The sequence below is a fragment of the Bombus vosnesenskii genome, unplaced genomic scaffold, assembly GCF_011952255.1.
Source record: "Bombus vosnesenskii isolate JDL3184/JDL3185 unplaced genomic scaffold, Bvos_JDL3184-5_v1.1 scf7180000013274, whole genome shotgun sequence".
Lineage (NCBI taxonomy): Eukaryota > Metazoa > Arthropoda > Insecta > Hymenoptera > Apidae > Bombus > Bombus vosnesenskii.
Genome location: NW_022882932.1, coordinates 1161104 through 1182604, shown reverse-complemented (window position 1 = coordinate 1182604; position 21501 = coordinate 1161104). Strand labels below are relative to the sequence as shown.

The following is a 21501-nucleotide window of genomic DNA, read 5'->3' as shown; positions in this document are numbered from 1 at the left end:
TTTACACACTTGTCAAAATGATAAATTTCGTAGATCGATGCGTCAGTCGATTTTATCATGTCAAATATCATTGCTCAAGGCTGAATTTCACGTTACGTAAATAGCTGTCAAACTTTCCTTGTATTCAGCCGACAGATACACCTCGCGTTTACCGTTCGCTCCTCCATCACAGCTTTTAGATAATCTTTCAAGAGTTACGTACGCAAGTACTTACGTGCTCGCTCGAAAGATCCTCTCCAGAGTAACGTGATGTTTTAATTGCTCTTGCAAGCCCATCATTTGTTTAGTCGTATTTTTATTTCACAGTGCTATATGGTTGATTATCAATCAAAGTTGTAATAAGGGTGCGTTTGAGTAATTATTCGAATAAAGTTTCTATTACGGACATTACTTTAGCCATACTCGTTTTCGAATACGGAATTACATGTCAGTTTCTTCCTTTCCAAACTGTTTCTCATACTGTGTCCTAGTATGATGAAAAATTACCGACACTTTCCACGACTAGTTTCGATCAGGATTTAATTTGCGATGAATGTAAGAGTGTCTCGAAAATAAAAGTTTGTTGTTCTATTTGCACTAGAAAAGATTGATCGAGACTAATTCTCGTTACTTTTATCAATGATAAAAAGTTAACCTTTTCTCTCTAACAATCTGTATAAAGATTATTCATTCGATGTACAGATTATGAAAACGCTATTGGAATAAATAAAGCGATATAATCGTACCACAGAGAAAAATATTTCATTTATAAAATTATCCCCATTTACATTGATTAAATATCAGTGTATTGCTCAGTCGTTAGTAGTATGAGCCGTCAGACTTCTCTTTAATACCTTGACCCTAATAACAGATCTTTTTTCTTTAATACCCTCTGCAAAAGATATCAATTCTTGACGATTACCAAAAACGCTATTAAAACAAAAACAATATAACTTGTACCACAGAAAAAGAATATTTTATTTGCAAAATTATTTTCGTCGTTTTATTTTTATCTCTACGCTGAAACATACCAATGCTACCGTTCCAGTCTGAGATCTCGAACCCGCATGTTAAAACCTGCATGCATTCCATACGTAAAAGCCCTTAATTTGCAAAAGTGAGAATAGCCTTGAGCCGGTTGGCCCAAGTTCGCACGTGCAGAGTCCCGTGCACGCACAATTTCCTGGGCAATCAACGTCCCGGAAACTTAACCAATCGCCGCGTACGAACGAGTTCACTTATTTCTCGACCTTGATTGGTTACCACCAAGCGACTGGGGTGTGACTTTTCGACCCTGCCGCACGGCACGGCAAGACACGGCACGACAGGGGTGTAATCGCGAGGCAGGGATCCACCTGGCCCGAGGGCAACGCGCCACTGGTCCTCGTTAATTTCATTAGGCCTTGATTCTAAAAGGTTGGCTCGCCCTTGCACAAAGATGGTGGCCGCCCTTCATCCGTCTAACGCGACAGCCCGACAATTCCACTCCTTTCTAACGGAACAATGTCAAAAAGCCACTTACCGCTGATTCTCGACTCGACTTTCATTCGATTGAAATCGATTTACCGAGCACGCTTGAGAATGTCCTCGATTAGTCTAGGACTGTTTGATAGGCTTGAATTTGTCAGAAAGTTTTATCATTTGCTGTTGACACGTTTGCTACCATGATTGGAACGAAAACTAGAGCAGATCGTATTATGTTGTTTATATTTTCTACATTGTGGATAAATTTTGATTTTGTTGATTAAATTTGTCAGAAAGTTTTGTCATTTGCTGTCAACGCGTTTGCTGCCATGATTGGAACGAAAACTAGAGCAGATCGTATTATGTTCTTTATAATGTTTACATTATGTATAAATTTTCATTTAAGAAAAGTCAATGTTCGTTTTTGGATAGTCTCGTTTCAGTTAATATTTTTCCTACTAAGGCTATCCCGGACATATCAAAGGCTTCGTTATTTTTCTTAATTTATCTGTGATAGCTGTGACTATGAAAAGAAAAATTATTCCTGTCATATATGTATAACATCGAACTCCCAAATCAAAATTCATGGTAGCAAATGCATTTAGATAAATAGAAGTCGATACGGATCTGGTGTTACTAAACTTTTTAAATGTGTAATCTGTCAGGTAATTAGTACGTTTGATAAATTGTGGAACCATCAAATGAAATTATCGTGGGATAAGGTTGTTTGAAAGTATCTAGATGAATTTTATAGAGAGGATTTTATCTTGAAGTTAGTGATTAAACTAGATAAATGGCGAGCAAGATTATGGTGTAACACGATTGCACATAGTTCTATGTAATTAAATATTATGAGTAAAATTTTTGTATGTCTTTGAAACTTAATATATGAAGTTTGGTATGATATTCTTGGTCAACTAAAAAGTGGTCTTGTTTAATTTTTCAAAGATCACTATTGCCTAAGCTATTCTAGAGTAGGGATAACGAGACACGAATTCTAATGTAAAATTCAGCATTAGCAATGCAACCAGCCGCTAGAAATGTAATCAAATAAGAAAAAGATGCATAGAAATAGTTTCATTGGAAACAGGTTTCTTGTGTATGATGTAACCAATTCTTTAATGCCCCACAATTAAACCGCTAAGATATGTAGATAGAATGTTAGTAAAATAGTTGAACGATATATAATCTTTACTGTGTTAAAAGATGCGAGGGAAACGGATTATTCAAATGTGACGACTAATGAATGATCGAACGAAATTTCTCCCATTTTAATATAAAAATCATAAATGCTTCAACGTGCACTCGATCAAAGAACGAAGAATTTCATATGTCGTAAAAATTACACGCAAGAAAAGTGGACATAATATAAGAGATTCGACAAACGGAAAACTTCGTAGATTACAAATTATACAATTCATTGGCACAAATAAAAAATTTCATTTACCAACAATAACAAGACGACTTTACACGTATGTATTGAACGTGTGAAACAGGTTTGTCGAAGATTAAAATGATATTATCATAATACCTTCTTAATAAAACAAATCTGACAACTCTCACGATAGCCAAAACATACCAGGCTTCGTAAATAGTAAATTACGGTTCTGGCCATAAGTCAAGTCGATCGACGCGGAAAGGCGCGCATAATTTTCAGATTCGAGCTCTGTCACGGTTGGCAATACCAAGTATACGTCAAGTTCGTTCGGTAATTTAAAAGCACAATGCGTAACGTGGCTGTTTGGAGGTTCCATAACGATGAAAGTTAATTGACCGGACGCCATTGACCAGGTAAATTAGAAAAATCATTAACATAGTAAAAGCGTGCCGTCTGTTGGCCTCATTTGAATGATTAATTAGTTCTAACATGGCTCGGCCTCCGACACCACAAAAACTCGTTTCCATTCCTTACGATTCTTATTTATTTCTATTCCTTACGGGGATCTCTTTTTCTCTTTATGCAGACTCAGTAGCTAGGAAATTACTTACGTTTAAAATTCGTTAATGTTTCTCGCGTTTCTCTCGGGATTATTCGTTGGAATTAAAAAAGAATCTGATAAGTCAAAAGCAGTGGAAAATTGTAAAAGTATCTTGCAGTTGTAAAGTTTGACTGTAAATCTTTCGGTTTGTAAATATTATCAGAGTCTCGATATATTATTCTTTGTCCAAAGAGGAACAGATTACACCGAATAATGTCTGATGAACACTGCGAGCAGACGACAACAGATGTCAGATTACACGGTGCAACGTGAACTTGTAATTTAGAATGATTTCCCAAGTAGTTATCCACGACCTGCAGTTATAGTCACCAAATGTTTAAGCAAACGAAAAATTCTAACTTGAAATGAACTGCGGAATATTTTCTTTTTCAAGCCAAATATAAATTTTTTATTCTTCTCCTGTTCTTCTTAATTAACTGCTCTCGCGATAATATTTTTCGAACTAATATATTTTTTACAATTGCTTTTTTTATTCTTCAAATATATTTTAATGTTCTTGAATTTCCTCAATCAACGAACAAAGTTTTTAATTTTGAATTTCTTGCAGCTCGAAGTTCCGAGAAAAATTCATTTCGTTCGTATACCTCGGAGCAACGTTAAACTGCTAAACTGGAGCACGTCGAGGAGTGACGAAGGAGCCAAGGTAAGCTGCAAGTAATTGTATAACCGGCTTCCGAGAAACGGAACGCGTATGTTGTGTCGTCGGTTGTACGTATTTGTCGTTGCTCTCGCCAACCGACTCGATATTCCAACGGTGACGAGCAGTTTTTACCAGAATGTGGGCGGGGGAGTGATAATTTTGGGTTTAACAAATTGAAATTATGAATTTGGCACGTTGAGACGGAAATATCATACAGACGATAAAACAATAAATTATTTCAACAAGAATACTTTAAGCAAACAAATTGAATACGAAAAAGCAAGAAATTACTAGAAAATATATCGTGTCGAAAGAAATGTCAACTTTAGTACATTATCATTTGTATATATTACTCTAACGTCTAAGAAAATTCTAAGGTACTTTTAACGACTTTTGTCAGGAAGATTCATCGTACAAGCTCGATTGTAAAGTATAAAGATTGTAAAGTAAAAGAACCACATGGAAATCTCGCACTTAGGTAGGAGAAAAGAAGTCACGTTAAAGTGAACACGCGTCAGGATAAACCTTTCTAAATTCGACGACACAATGTCGGATACGTCGTTGGAAACAAAGGGACAATGGCGGCGGGGAGTGAAATAGAAGGGAAGGAAAAACTGGCCAAATAAGCCGTCACAGGGCAAGTAACGAGGCATATAATAACCCACGGTGACACTCGAACAAACAGCCATCTGTAGGTAATACCCCTGTGGTGTGTAACGCCCCGAAAACTGCGCCCTGCCAAAAAATTACAATGACAATGAACGAAATCCGATCCGCCTGCGGGCACATCCACTCTAGTTTTATTTCTCCTTCGCACCTCTGACACGTTGCCGAAACGTATTTAGTTATACGGTACAGTATATTGTGACCGGTACACCTTTTCCGGCATTGTGTTGTCTGTTCAGAAAAATCAAGAATCGTCGAGGGTTGCCGTTGTGTTTTGTTATCGAACTTACGACAAGCGCGATAGGCTAAATCTTCTTTCGAAACTTTGATAACTGTAAAACGATTAATGATTCACAGTTAGCCAATGATCAGTGGCGACTCAATAATTCTTCGTTATCGATATATAAGTTCCTCCACTCTTTTGTTTAATTATGAGACAAATTTGAGTATACAATCGGCAATTTATTGGATAGAAATTCTTTGATCTCCGTTCGGAAAAAAGCATAGCTGAGAGTAAAATCTGAGTATCGACTGAGGATTGACAAAGTACGCGCGTCACACTTTCGCAACACGTTCACCTGGCTGCGATACGTTCTTCTCACATCGACACACGCGATCATCATCGATCGAAACGCACGATTTCTTATAACAGAGACATCGTCACGATCCACGACACATTCTCCCTTCCCATCATTGTCGGATAACTGGCTCAGCGTTACGTAATAGCGCATATTGGGCAGTTTCTGCCACCTCGGTATCCCTATTCTACTCATGCAATAATTTAAATTTTAATGAGAATTTTATCGTGTCTGCGTGTGTTAAACGAAACTATGCTGCAATCTGTATAAATTGGTTATCTATATGTTTACAGTTCCAAGAATCCGTAGCGAGATTGACGTGAAAGCGCGACCCACTATCGGCTAGGCGAATTCCAAAGATAAACCTTTAATTAGATCGATGGCGTATAGATTTTTATCTAGTTCGAAGCCATCTAGCCTGTTTCGACGCCGATTTGAAAATAAGAAATCAATTTTTCAAAGTGCTGAGTTATAATTTTCGGGTGGAAATTGGATTTATTTGTTTGGGAATCAACGAATTACTTTATGTAGCTTTCATCGCGGTTATCTTAATTGGTAGAATGGCAATATTCGATCAAAAAACCAGTTGATCTTTGGTGGAACGTAACTGTTTATTTTTGCCTTATTGTCGCGTAACGAGGAATCTCGGCATACAAGAATGGTGTAATGGTCGAGGAAAGATTAGATGTGGCATGATTGTGGTTTTCAGTACACAGTACCTACTCTAATGTCGAGAGAAATCCAGGTAATCCATCGATGTTTCTTTCGAACTAAACCTCAGTCATTTCTATGCAATATTTTCCAACATATTTTGTAACATTTTGTACGCAATTGATAATCTTTATTTTTCGTTTAAACTATAATCAAATTATCAAATGTCCAACGCTGTCTCATGGAAGGTGAAGCGGATTTACATTGATATGATTCTCAGCCCTCCATATACCACGAGAAATCGATGGACGATCGACGATCGCAACGACGTCCGGTCGCGGTTCATTTTCCTTGCAATTACGACCATTAGTGGCGTATTAATGGCGAAGGAAGATGGAGGCCATCCGCCTTTTTATCTTCTCGGCGTAGTTTGAAATTCAGACTACGTTCACAGAGGAGCAGTCGATACGACACTCTGGGAGATAAATTCTAATTAAAAGCGACAAGTTACCGGCATGGCTACTTTATATTTCCGGTTGCGCGGCCGACACGTTTTCCACGCCGAGATAATGTCCATTACTTTTTTTTTTCCATTTATCCCTACCTGAAACGTCGCTTTTTACGCCGTTGAATCGCGTAAATTCGTCGGTTCGTTAGAGATTCGATGTTTGTGGTGTTAAAACAGCTTATATGGCTTTGGAAATTAAGAAAACATCTTCAGCGATATAACACGTTGATAAGGTAGCAAATTTGAGTGGCGCATTTGATAATGCGCATCAAACCCGTAAGGGACTGGTAGGACGAAAAGGAGATAAGATAAGGTGGAGTAAAATTATCGCGATAAAATGAAATAAACGTTTTTACTTTGAAATGGAATACTTTAACACGATCTTATGGCAATGTATATTGATAATGTAGCAGGTAGCAGAAAGCAAGATATTACTTACTTTTTAGGAGAGGCAGGTCGTTCATGAACCCTCCATCGTCTACATTTGTGTTCTGAAGCAAAAATAATATAAAAGATTAAAATAAACACATTCGTAAGAAAGCAATATTCGAATATATTTTGAATTGAAAGAGAAAGATCGTAGAAATTAATTCTTTAAGTCTCTGTCTTTTAAATTTGCTGGATGATGTTAGTAATTAAGATTGAAATTTTTCATAAATATTATAAGTATTTCAATAGAGAAAATGTGTTGTGATTACGTACATCGTCGCTCACCTGGGGGTCGTCTACGAGGCTGCTGTGGAGAACGAGGTCGGTTTGGTCGAGACCTGGGGGTGGTAGAAGGGCGTCAGGACGGCGAACAGCGCCATATTCGACGCCCCTTCCACCGCCGCCGCCACCGCCACCGCCACCTCCGCCGCCACCACCTCCGCCACTACTGCGCCCACCGTCGTACGGAAACGACGCATGCATATTTGTCTGAAATTAAATATCAAAAGAAATATTACTTCACTTACGTATTGACAAATAATAGGAAAAAGTGCTTGCAAATAAAAATTATAATTGGCGAAGACAAAGAATAAAATTAGGTCAGATATAGAATTGTTCTATTTTTGAGTTACTTGATACGATCGGCAAAAGTAAATATCGAAGATTTCTACTCGAGTTAATTGCGAAATTACTCAACTATGAAAGAATCTCTCAATGGAAATAATCGTGGTATAGCTAATTATATACTTTGTTAGTAAGTCTCCGCACGTTGCCATGAATACATTTATTTAGAAACACGTGCAGTGTACATTCTATGCGTATTGTCAACGTTAGTACAACGTATCTTTTAAGTTACGATATATCAGAAATCTAATGTAGCCTGCTTACTCTGCAACAAACAACACGTATTCCTTTTATGTCACGATTGCTGATGTTCCCATAACAATCTCTTACTGTTACTATTAAGTCTTAGATTCCTAGATTCTCTATATAACTTCTTCTCAAAATAATGAGTACTTCTAAACGTCAAATTGAAATAAGACTCAGCTCTCGTACCTTTAGACCAAGTCTCGATGATTCGACGAGTAACTCATGATATAATCGCGTAGAAGCACGTAATGCAATAATGTTAGTCGAATCTTGATTCGCGCAACTTTTTGTTTCCTCTTCGTGAGGAATCGTTATACAGAAACTCTTCGGAGAATTTATAAAAATCAAATTGCGTGTGGTGAATTCGCGTGCGATTTTCGTGGAACGAGTTGCATTCAGCAGTATCAAGATTAACCATAAATCCATCCGGTGACATCGGGTTAATTTAATCAAAGTATAAATAAAATTTCAACAGGTCTGATAATTCACCGAGGCGAGCGTTCAATATTAAGACCAATTAAAAGCTGAGTAAATCCGGTATCGATTACGTAAATTACTCGGCAGCGCACTTTTAAGCGATATCACTCGTTCGACGAACCGGAGAAAAATTAAATTTATAAATCGCAATACCGACGGCATGTTTTCAAAAGCGTACACATTAAGAAGAAGACACAGTGTGGAGGTTGTAAACGATAACCATACCTGTTCATAAATATTTGTTTATTACCAGAGATCACATTTATTATTGTGATTCAGTACACACGTAGTTATATCATTGCCTACATAAATTATTATAATCAGTATTATAATAGGATGAGTAGATTAAAATTCAAAAGCGATGGAGCTTGATGTTTACGATCGTCGATTTTATACGGTAACCAAATATTATTTTTCAATGTTCACGCTTTGGCTAAGTATGCGTGATTACTCCTCCGTGAGATCCATGTAACTCTTTATTAATTGTTACTACCGAAAACGAATTGCATATTTTGATTAACGTTCGCGTACTTACAGGCGCGAAGTTGAAGTTTGTCTCTTATGTAAGAAACTATACGTACGTACTTACAGAGAAATATAGAGGGGAAAAAACGAAGACAATCTTCCAAGAATTGAAATACAAGGTAGATATATGTTCGGAATCTTAATCACATATAGCGAGAAAAACCAGAGATTTTATCTAGACTGCAAGTCGGCCGTGTCACAAATACGGTTGTATTACGAGCCCTTACCATTATTGTCGTACATCTTTTCTATGCGATCCACGCGATTCTCGCATCGAGAAGAAATCTCTGCGCACGTTTCTCCGATTTCTTTTCCAGATTGTTGGTTCTATTGTAATCGTTTTCTCCGTTACGACTATTCTAGATCGTTGCGATACGTTCGCTTTTAAATAGCGAATGGAATAACGAATATGAAGCTTCGGTATACTAAGTATTTGATCTAGTGAACAAAGTCAAACAGTTCTAATGGTTTGAGATGTAATGGTGAGAAAACATGAGACGAAAGTAGCTAATACAAAGCCCAAAACGTAAAGCGATAATTTTATATTTACCAATGTAAGAGCAGGTACTACTTTCTCTTTGTGACTTTTTTTTGTTTCTTAGATATCCATTAATTATTGCTTCTTTCCGAGTAAAATGTTAGTCATCGTTTTACGACTGCGTAATTACAATCCTTTTCGGTAAAACAATTAAAATCTACTTTCGATGATACAGTCGTATATATGCTAATAAGTTCATAGTCCTATATATATTATACCTTAATGAATTTTAGATGAGTTTCATATCTTACCAAGTAAAAGTATTAGAAAGTCATTAAATAGGACTAACAAAGTATTATTTAAGTAATTTTAAACTATTTTTAAACCGTCGAATAAAATACACGAAATAAATGAATTCGACGACATTCAAGGATGTTCGCATACGAAGATTTTTATCTAGAAAGTAAAAACGATTATAGCCACTATACTAATGCAAATCACCCTACAATTTCTCACATCTAATTAACTACTTACAACATTCTTCATCGCCCACCGGACACTGACATTAATATTAATACTCGAGAGTGGCAAATTAGCCGTACACCGTCGTCTCATCATGCAAACATGCTATCCCAAAAAAGCGCATGTACACCTATAACCTCATTTACATTTCAGCAGGCATAGGTTACCTAGCTCATTTATCAACATGAATGTCATAGCGACGTTGCAGATCCCGATTAGCGAAACTCGATGATGAACTTCGATGTGATCAATAGGTATGTGCATTCGATAAACATGAAATTGTTCAGTCTTATGGTATTTAATCTTAAAATCCAAACATTAATCAATACTTTTTTAACATGAACGTTCGTAAAATATTCGACTTTTTCCCAAATAACGTTGCAAATACTATAACTTCTTTAAAATCTCGGAAAATTGTAGGGTCTACGTGAAAGAAATAGCGACGAAAAAGATATTGAGCGAATCTTTGGAATTGCCTTTCACGATCGCAATGTTAGAAAGCAGAATTTGATAATGTAGATTGATTGCAAGAATATTGCAAATGAAATGTTGCATTAACGCAACGGTGCTCCGTAATGGGTTAACAAAAATAATAGAATCCCTTACGTGGTCAAGAATCGATAAAATACAAGCTAGAATTTTGTTAACTATAAAAATTACGACCGTTTTAGGGCTTAGGTCGCGAGTTGTCGTACATCGAAAATCGCACGATTCATCGTGTGCGATGTCCTGACCATTTAGAGCCCGGCTTTCACGCGACCAAAGAAATAGAAACGCGGTGCTAATTAACTCGGCTAAGTGGTCGAGCGCTACCTACCGGTATCTATCGACGGCCCGCGTTAGTTATAAATTGATGTAACCATGCCAGCCGACTAATGAGATGAAATGTGATCGCCTTTCTCTCGTTAAACGCCGCGGTGAGGTGAAGTCACGACGGTCGGCATTCGCGGTATCGATACTGATAAATGGGACCACGCCGCGGATATCACGGCGATCCCTTCTGATCGACGATCTAGCGAGTCTTACCCATATTTCCTCTTGTGTAATTCGACACACACACACACACATATACTTACACACATGCACGCCTTTACCTTCTCCTTGTTGTCATGTTAATCGAGATTCAGAGTTACGTAACATTTTTGCAGATAATACTTGTTATGCGAGGGAGCAAATATTTGATGTTCGGACCGTTGCAAATTGGTGGTTGATGGAGTTTAAGGAAATAGAGGATGTTGAGGTTTGATTATATTGGCTGATGATTCGACAGAATGTTATATTAGTGGTGTAGACGTGTAATGAAATTGTTTGAGTACAAATAAAAAGTATATATTTTCTTTTCTTTGTTCTTTCAGACAATATAAAGATTTATGTTAAAGAAGAAGGTACTTTTATTGATTTAAGAAGAAAGCGAGTACGCATTCGAAATGAAGGAAAGTATGGTGTATCTGTTGCAGAAACTCTTTCGCAATAATATAATCGTAAATTCAATCAAAGAACAAGATAGTTTTAAACAATGCGGATTTTTATTGCAATTGTTTACTTTTTTCAATGCAATTTTTCAATCTCATAAGGTAAATATTCTTGTTAATAAAATGAGAAGAACGTATCTAGATTGTCATCATTGTTCCGTAACAACTCGATATTTAACTCTTCCCCGTGAGAAAGACGTCCCACAATGAGGCAGATTTTCTGAATCGTAAGATCCCTTATCGAAGAGGCTGTCACAAATTGTACTCTCTCGAGCATAAATGTGAGATTGTGAAGGGATTCAGACGAGATACTATAATTCAGTATAAAACGCGTGGGCTACGATGTATAGAGGAAGCACGAGGCTGCTCGTTTTCAAGGATAAAACTATTGGAATCGGCCGAACCACTTGCTTGATTATTGGCATTGTCGTCTCTTTTTCGGAAGCGTATCATCATCTGTTCTTTCTTCTTTGTAAAACGTTTCTCGTGAAATAGAACGCACGCGATTTTATTTACATCGACTACAAACTTTGGCTTCCATAGTTTTCAAATATGTATTAAACTCTCAGCACTAGTGTAAACATGATCATAAATTGTATGTTCGACACAGATTTTACGATCAATCAATTTACACATACATTTATGCATAAATATATTTACGATGCAGATTGTGATACATATTTATGATACATTTATGGTATCTTAAGACACAAGTAATAATTATTTGAATCGTAATACGTTACATAAGAAAACTAAAATTTTTAATTTTTCATCTTTGTCAACGAGATCTCCACCAAAGAAAACAGCTCTATCGATTTTTCTACTCAACTGTAGGCAACGTTATTCATTCGTCTACCTCTCGTTTCCCTTAATCATTTGACTAGAAACTACCGTATCATTGTTGTTCAGTTAGATCGAGTATGACGTAACATTAGTCATCGGCAGATGAAATGGCGTTTATTAATCGTTTTATCCAGTGATCGGTGATTTCCGATTACACGCCGATCCAATGTTACCTTGACGAGTTGGCCCCACGCGTTTATTCCGTACTTGATCCTGTAAATTTTTCACCGTGTCTCCCATGCAACGCAAGTTTCACATGTCACGTAAACGAGAAAGCAAATTAAAACCAAAAGAACAGGGTGGAGAAATCGTTTACCTCTTTTACGCATCTCCGATACAGTCTTAAGGATTGCAGCGCTTGGCATATTTCAGTCAAAGTAAACGCGTCCCTGGCATTCTCCCCGAGGGAATGCCAAAGGTCAGCCGAAAATTTAATAAGTAAATTACTCGAGGGAGGGCAACGAACGCGATAGTTCAAGAGGGTGGCCCATTCCCAAAATATTAGAATGCATCGCAGCTGGAAGAAACCGTAGACGAAGGAAATAACAAAAATATTTCATCCATCCAATTTTTCTAATCGTATATGACTTTGTAACGATATAAATGTATAATTAAGCTTGGAAGTAGGCAATTTATATTCCATGGTAATCTATTTGGGATACAGGAAATGTGATTTAAAGGAACCTTCGCTGAACTTTCACTTTTTTTTACACGCGATAGGATGTAGAACAGTTTCCAATTTTTTTTTCTATCGCAAGATTAATAACTTTTGAATTATAGTAATTAAGACAATGACGAAGGAGTCGTTAATTTTTTAGATTTGATAATCTAGTCCATATATAATTACGTGCTTTCGAACCCTCAAAGTGGTTTCGAACGGCGTGTCCCCTTAAAGCTGTCGAAGCATAATCTCGCATCGTTGTCGTTCTCGATGCTCGTGGCAGAGATACCGAACCGAAAACTCTAAGGGTGACGCGAGTCGACGCATAGTCATCGCGGCAAGTTCCCTAACTACGATCAACTATGCAAGACGCCGTTACTGCGTATAGTTTGGGAAAGGAGTTTGAGACTTTGTGCCCCGTCTACAACTATCTTCTCTCCTAGCAGACCGAAAGTCTTCTGGAACCATGGTAATCGCGTAACTTTACGGAAATTTCGCTATGCCTGCTTTAAGATTTTATCATCCTTGAAATAAGGCTTTCAATTAATCATTCGTAATTGATGTCTTTAAGGGTGAATTCATTATCATCGGTGAAGATTTACTTTCTATTGTTCAGAAGAAAACAAAATTTACAGTAACATGTAGGATAAATAGTGAAAGTGAGCGATAAAAGTTTATCGAAGGATGTGCTCAATACTTTATTATGCTCGCGAATCGCGAGATTGAATCGATGTTAGGTTTCATTGAGAACAAGATCGGCCACCCTCCTTTGAAGAATGCGCTTTAGGCAAACCAAGATAGGCTACAAGGGGTTGTACTGCTCGAAATAATCGATATTTCAATCTCGTAGGTCGGCAAAATATTTTAAAGCCGACTTTCTAGTGGAACATTCTACATATTTACAAATATCAATATGAAACGAATTTGCTTTGTAACATTCCATAAAAATTAAATAATATGTTATTCTGCATTTTCGTATTGCACATAATCCATTCTTTCATAATTCGTTATTTTCAGCTAACTGTACCAATTTGACTTGTATAATAAACATCGACGATAAAAAATAAATCGTGATTATGAAGTTGCTGTTAACAAAATGAAATTAACGAGTCCGTGCATTTGTAATAGCTTTACTAAATAAATTTCAATCCGAACGTAATTGTGAATTCCTAACGTCTTCTTCGCCAATATCAAAGTACATTTTTGCTCGTGTTTTACTCGTTTTACGTGACGTAAAATAAATAATTTTCGATACAGAATTTCAAGCTCGCAATACGAGACTGCATATGGCGCAGACAGATGCGTTAAACCGAACCCGCTTTTCTGTTCTTCTGGCCAGTTTCGATCTGTGCGAAACTAAACGTATTCTTCGGCAGCGTGTCGAATTTCGTCGAACCTGGTCTTTTTTGCGCGAACGTCACACGACACCTATGGAAACCGCCCAAAACATAATCCACAGCGTGGTTTACGCGCGTCCCCCCGCTGTAATTAGGGTGATACTTTCATAAAAGCTATTGGGGTAAGGTGTACCGCAAATACTATTATCGCGAGTATTATTAGAGGTCTGAAGTTGCCCCTAACTACGTGGTAGTACGGTGTTCCGTTACTATGAGCAAAGGCGCGTTATACTCCGCGTGACTTTGTTTGGGAATCTAGATCCTTCAAATAATACACTTGCTTTTAATGATTAAATCAAGCTTCTAAATCACAATCTGAATCAAGCCTTAGATAATTATCGATTACAATAAAAATATATTCTATTATTGAATATCTCGCAAGAAGATACAAAAAATAATATGTGATATATCGTGCACGTTTTGATTTGTAATTCTGACAAACGTGTTACAAACACGAACTACTTATCCTAACTAAAAAAAAAAAAAAAAAGAAAAAATAATTAACAATTTCTAAACGCTTCACAAACTTGATCTTAAAAGAACTCATAAGCAAGATCATCATCTCACAAGTCTTCCTCCTTTAACCCATCCGTAAACCCGTCGAACTATCGGTAGACAGTCAATGCTTCTCCAAATACAGCCGAGGGAATAAATTTTCTACTTTACGGAAATAGACCGCGTCTACCCAGGAAGACCGCGACTATGCCACAACTAAGCCACACTCGTCCACGTACTTACGATTCCCGCTAGAACAAACAATACTCTCGCACTTCTTTAAACAAAAAGCCCGCTGCGGGTATACTTAACATGGAGCTGTTCTCTGCGTATTCAACGTGCGACGGTTAGACGGTGAAGCGGAGAGAGACGATTGAAAACAGGCAAGAAACCACACGATCCATCCGTAAACCAGAAAAATCCAACTAATCGGGAACAAAACGTTACGTTGATCCTCGACTTCCTGCTGGCCGGTTCTTCTGACTGGCCGAGAGTCGATCGTTTCTTTCGAGTTACGTTAATACCTGACCAGGCTATCCCACCCATCGGAGCGAGGACAGGCACGCAGAACCGTGGCAAATGCAAATGTCGCGCGTCTCGACTCCTCGCGTGCTCTTCGTGGGATCAACGATCGTAATCACCGATGTCACGGGCCGACTTATTGGTCGCGATACGTCTAATAGATCGATAGCCGGCCATTATTACGCATCCCCCTGCTGTTCAACCGCCAGCGGCCCATCCTACAAATAACACGCCGCGTACCTTTTCTAATGAGCTAGCCGGACGTGCACGTGACCGGATCTTCGCGCGCTTCGATTTTACGCGCAAACCCCCAGGATGATCTTGACGACCAAACGACCGTGTTTCCGCGAGAACACGAACGCGTTTCAGAATCATCGTTTATCAGTTTACTTCGAAATAGATTTTGTTTTATCGATGATTAGTGTACTATTGTTTCGGCAATTATTACAGTTAATAAGTGGTGTTTAATTTGATGCAGGGTATGGTTACATTGGGTCTTGGAACTTCTGTTTCTATTATATTTGTCCTATTCTTATTTGTATATAGTGGAAATCCATTTATATGGACTTGTTAGCAGACAGATATGTAATTTATGTAATAGAAGTTTCTACGTCTTATGATTTTTCATCCATACATTGTAGTAGGAATTCACGTTCAGACAAATAGATTTAACCAGCAAGAATTCATTTAATCAAACACTAACTATAATTTCGTTCGTATAAGTGAAACTCATATAAACGGTGTTTTTGTTGTTATAGAATGTGAGAAGCGATAGGCAAGTTTTGAAAGTTTATATAGTAAAACACTAGCACTTAAAAAATCTGTAGTATATTTAATTAACGAAGATAATGTTTATGAATATTTACTCGATACAGACTGAGATAAATCGCTAAATTGAGAAAAATGTTAATTAAATATAAATAATTAATAGACAATTTTAAGATATACGTAATATCTGGTCGTTTAAGAATTAATGCGAATATTTAATTCCGACGTCGATTTTCTACGATGGTATAAGTCTTTCATTTTTTAATAGGACAAAGATATTAATTACCATAACTATATACGGCAAATGGCATTTACCGTACACTACCGTAGGATCATAACAAATGCGATGATGGGAAAGCGATAAAGTTTCAGAGTGTATATATGCACATACATTAGTAATCTGTTAATGTAATGTAATTATAGTCTTTACTATAGAAAATAGTTACGCGTGTATTTGAAATAAAATTTTATCTCGCAAACATTTTGAAACACAATAAACTAAAGACAGTTTTTCTCGGTACTCACTACGTATTCTGATACAGTGAATTATTGCAATTATGATTCGATGAGGACGAACGATGAAACATCGCTGCAATTTTCTACCGATCACGCTACGCGATTCAGCATACTTAGATATTCACATTTTAATGATGCAATATACAAGAGCGTGTTATCTTCCTAGTGAAAACATAAATACGTTGAATCGTAAAATATTATTAATGGAAAATTTCAACAATGTTATATTTATCGTTTGCACACGATGCGAGATTGGACCTAATCTTACGATCTAACTTAATTTTTATTTCGTTCTGGAGATGCTTCGTATTTCTTTCACGTTATAAACGTCTTAAAATCGATCAAAACACTCCTAATAATAAACAGATTTATACTTGTAAGCTGAACTGATTGACGACTGTGGTTGACTTCAGGGACGAAAGGGTTAAAACCTACTAATAACTCATCGAAGCGATTACTCACCACATGAATGCCCTCTGCGTCCCTCCTGAGATCACCACTCCTCTGGCCAGCCGTGACAGCGGCACTCAAGTGATTATAGTGATGTTGATGCAACGTGTTGAGCGTCTGCGTGTATGGATCGCCGACGAGGTAATCGAGATGTTGTGGCTGGCCAAGACCCGGATGTTGAGGGCTCGCCGGCGCATGATGATGCGAAGGGAACGGGGGTGGAAAGTACGGTGGTTGAAAGTCGGAGGCGGTAGGCAACGATGCGCCCCCGTGATGGGGCATCCCACTGCCGTTTCCATTGCCTCTGTGACCGTGGTGATGGGCGCCGGAATACGGCGAAGAATTTCCACCGCCCAGCGAGGAAATACCCCCGTGACCAGTTAATCGGTCCTGTTCACAGAAAAATTCATTCATTAATATATATATATATATATATATATATATATATATATATATATATATATATATATATATATTACAAGATATGTTAGGTACTTGCTGTCGTAAAAAGTATTTTGGAATATCTTATGGTAGAGCTCAGACATTTCACTCTTTTCGTAGCTTACTCGTACGGTTTTTCTATAATTCACTCAGTTTACGCTGTTATCATTCTCCATCGCACTTTTAAATTTTAATCCCTTAGCTAAAAATCCGTTCAAACACCAGCTGCAATTTGTTTGTGGTTAGACGGACTGATTTATGTAGTAGCGCTTAAAGGATTAAAATTTTCTCTCGTGAGCAAGTTCAATTGTTTCCAACAACGTCATATATAGGGGCACATCAAAAGAAAAAGAAACGCAGGGAATAAAAAGTAATAACCATAATAAAAGCGAGCAGAGATACGCGCGTTCTTCGACACACATTCACGTTCGTCGTCGACCGTAACTTTCGCCGCTATTAAAAAATTGCTGGCCACCAGTAATTGCGGTGACTAATGTGCGCTGGTATCGAGAGAGAAGAAAAGAAAAAAAAATCATGTCAGCGGCGTTGGAGGTCTGCCATTACTATAAACGACGGGTATATGGAACAGTGGCGCTTATTTCTCGAAGGTGGTGAACATAAATGCGAATAAATACTATACAAATCTTTTGGCACATAACGTAACGAAAATAACTTGGGGACGGAATATAGGCGCGGCATATATCTTTCTTGAGGAAATCATATGAGAGTTAAACGAGCGACACCGACCACCAAGCTCTCGATAACGCGATAAAGTGTTATTAGGAGTGATAAGCGACCACGAGGAAAACTTGTCGCTTGATCATGAACGTCGCTTCTTTCAGGCACTCATAAATCGATAGCGATTTCCTCCATTCGGTCGTGGAATTTTCGATAATTTATCCTGTATCAAACTATAACGGATGACACGAATAAGAAAGTTTATTTGAAATTCTTTGGACAGTGGCAGGTGAATAAAATGTATCAATTTTTAAAACATGAAAGAGCATGCGACGAGGCCGCTTTTATAAACGTTTCGTAATTCTTCGTGTGTGTGTGTGTGTGTGTGTGTGTGTATGTGTGTGTATGAGGAGTAAGTTTTTAGTTTAATTAAATTAAATTTGTTGTCTTGTACTCTGACATTGCAATTTTCGATGGTCCAATAAGATTAATTACCAAACTAAATGATTAAGATAACTTAACTGGTCAGATAATTTATATTTCTGACGTGACAATTTATTTACCCAGAAACTCCATGCTTTACAATGTAACATTTACATGTAAAATATACTATGTCATACTTATATCGTAAAGACCTAAATTATAGATTGAGCTAAAATTAATTCGCTTACTTTTTACGTTTTAATTGCGTATCTAAAAACGTTCTCGGTTAAGAAACAACCTACTTAACATATTCGATAAAAATTCAGTAAAATTGGTTTTTATCGTGCATTTGAATAGTCTTCCTTTCTTATAAAAGTATGCTTCCACTAAAATTAACACGTTCAGAAGAATTACTTCAGAATTGAGAGACAGAAGCTTCCGGTACGTCGTAGAAAAGGATAAAATTACAGTGTTCGAACGTTGTTATAGAAAGTTCATAAATCTTCTATAATCACTTTACATTGGCATTAAGTGGGCTTAGGAATTTTACGAGCAAATAATTATTGTTTGGGACTGATTATCAATTTTCAACTATTTTAGATATAGTCGTTTCCGATATTTTCTTCGAATACATCTTTCTAATTTCTGTTCAACGCTGTTACAAAATTTCGATAAACATCTTCGTGTTAAAAGCTAGGCATATCAGAATCTCTACGAACTATCGACTGCATGAAATATCAGTCACAAATCGCAAGATCATCGAAGCAAATTGCTGAGCTGTGATTAAGCATGTTTCACCTTTGAAAATATAGCGAACTGTATGTACAAATGTACTTTTCAGTCTGCATAATTGGTTGAAACGAAATGAAAGGAAATATTATTATGTGATTATTGATAGACCTAGGATAATCAAAAATATATTTATAGTTTACAAATCAGTAACTAAATATTTTGAAGATTCCACAAGTATTAGCAAACTAAGCGTTTAATAAAAACTCTATTCGCTTATCTTTAAACTAATTTTTTTTTAACATTACGAAATTTCGTTTTTCGCTAGAACACAGGTAATGTATTTTCAAAATCAAAACTCAGAATTCGAATCATACGACCGGACAATGCACAAATAGAATCCACGTTCGTTATTTCCAAAATTACGACGCTTTTGCACGGATTCCAAAATTTTTCGCTCGATGAAAACGGAACCCAATCTGGTCCACGTGATCTTTCGATGGAACGATTACGCGATATTATTCAGGTAGATAGTATCGATCTGTGATGTATCTGAATATCGGCAGAAAGGCTTTCTATAGACATTATACCGGTGCAAGCCATTAGGTTTCTGTTCTGGTGATACGATCTCGAACATCTCTATAAGCAACGAAGGGCCAACGCGTGTACCTTTTTTCCTATTCACACGACGGTCCATTTGGATGTCACTTGTCGATTCTAATTATATAAGGCAATTTAAAAGCGAATGCCACTCGTGAATGAGATGAATTTTACTTAATGGTAGTGTACGTTCATCTACACGATGATTATACGCTATTGATTAGAAACTTTGTGAAGACTTGTTCAGACATAAAGTCGTCAGAAATATATATTAGTATACTCTTAAATAATATTTTGACTTCGAACATTTCAAAGCTGTGGTATCACCAAACCAAACCGAAAGACAACAAGCGGTATAACATTTGATCTCTTCGCTAATTTCATCCCTAAGAACATTTTTCAAGAAAGACTTTCGAACGTTGCAGATAAAGTATTTGATAAGCATACTATCCATGCAGGGTGAGGTATGGATCGCGACCCAACAGTAGGAAGAATTCGATTATCGAGAAAACTGTTCGTAACGGAATTTAACGATGGTAGGTCGAAAATTGAGTGGAACGACCCGTTATAAAAGGGAACTCTCACTTGGCCAAATACCATAATCTGGCCTAATCTGTCCGATACCGACGTTTAATGAGACAAAATTCAGCTTTGTCGCTTTCCAAGTCGCTTTCCAAATCGATATTTCGAAATCTATGGCGGGTAGACAGGGCCTGGGTCATTGCAACAGACCGTTGTACCTCGTTTTATTCCGTACGAAATATTTGTCGTCGTTTAACGAGCCGCGTCGTTACGAACCCGTGCACAAGTACCGTTTCATCTTCGATGCCAAACGGAGCCCCATTAAGGCGTATTTCAATTTGCAATAATGTTTGTTACTCGACCATTATAGGTTTGACTTTCACGTGTCTGGTCCACGTTCCAAACGGACACGCGTCATCAATTTCTTACGTAGTTAAACATCTGATTTGAATATATCGGACAGTTAAATTTTCCCATTTAAATAAGATCATCGAGAGAACGTTTCGATTCGTATTGTTGTCGCGAATCCAAGAGGATTATCATCGTTACGGCTTTATATTCGTCGTACATATTTCCATCTCCTTGAGAATTATCTGCGGACAGCGTGTACAACAAACTGTTCGTCGTGCAGGATAGCTTAATCCAAAATTGGATGCGACGTTTCGCGTATTCGGAAAGAATATACGTATGAATGATTTAAAGAAACGTAAAAGTTGCAGTTTGATAGTGAATCGAATTTACAAGCACGGTATTATACAGACATTATACAAGATATGAGGATCAAATAGGCAAATGCGGGAACCGTTTCTCGTGGAGCGGCGGAAGAGACAGTAATTACAAGGCTAGAAAAATACGACGATACCAATAAATTTTAAAGAAATAGTCGCAACAATAATATTCCAGTTACTGTCTGTTTCCAAGTAATCTCGTGGATTCAACTTCCTCGCTGAATAATTAACTCGAATGCCGGTTATTCGCCGAATCGTGTCCTTTGAAAGCGTAAAAATCATTTTCGTATTGGTTCGATACCGACATAAGGCTGTAGAAGATTGATCGAAGCGAAGAAAGTAACGTAAGAAGTCAGGAACTACATAGATCGTGGCGCAAAAAAAAGACGACGATCGTTTAATAACAAGCTCGATCAAAACGATCTGACACGATACACGCATAAAATTTCGGCTGGAGAGCAACCTGCAA

The 21501-nt window shown here is 37.3% G+C and overlaps 1 protein-coding gene across 5 annotated transcripts in view; it reads right to left on the bottom strand.

Moving 5' to 3' along the window:
* LOC117231804 (transcription factor AP-2-epsilon) overlaps positions 1-21501 on the bottom strand; it is a 200058-nt gene that overhangs the window by 27835 nt on the left and 150722 nt on the right. For 4 of the 5 annotated variants that reach the window (XM_033490599.1, XM_033490600.1, XM_033490595.1 and 1 more), the window contains 3 exons: positions 16924-17301; positions 7189-7404; positions 6926-6977 (listed from right to left, as the gene is read on the bottom strand). In XM_033490599.1, the coding sequence (XP_033346490.1) occupies positions 6926-6977; positions 7189-7404; positions 16924-17301 (646 nt within the window). The remainder of the gene's footprint in view (positions 1-6925; positions 6978-7188; positions 7405-16923; positions 17302-21501) is intronic. The other variant, XM_033490596.1, reaches the window with a different exon arrangement.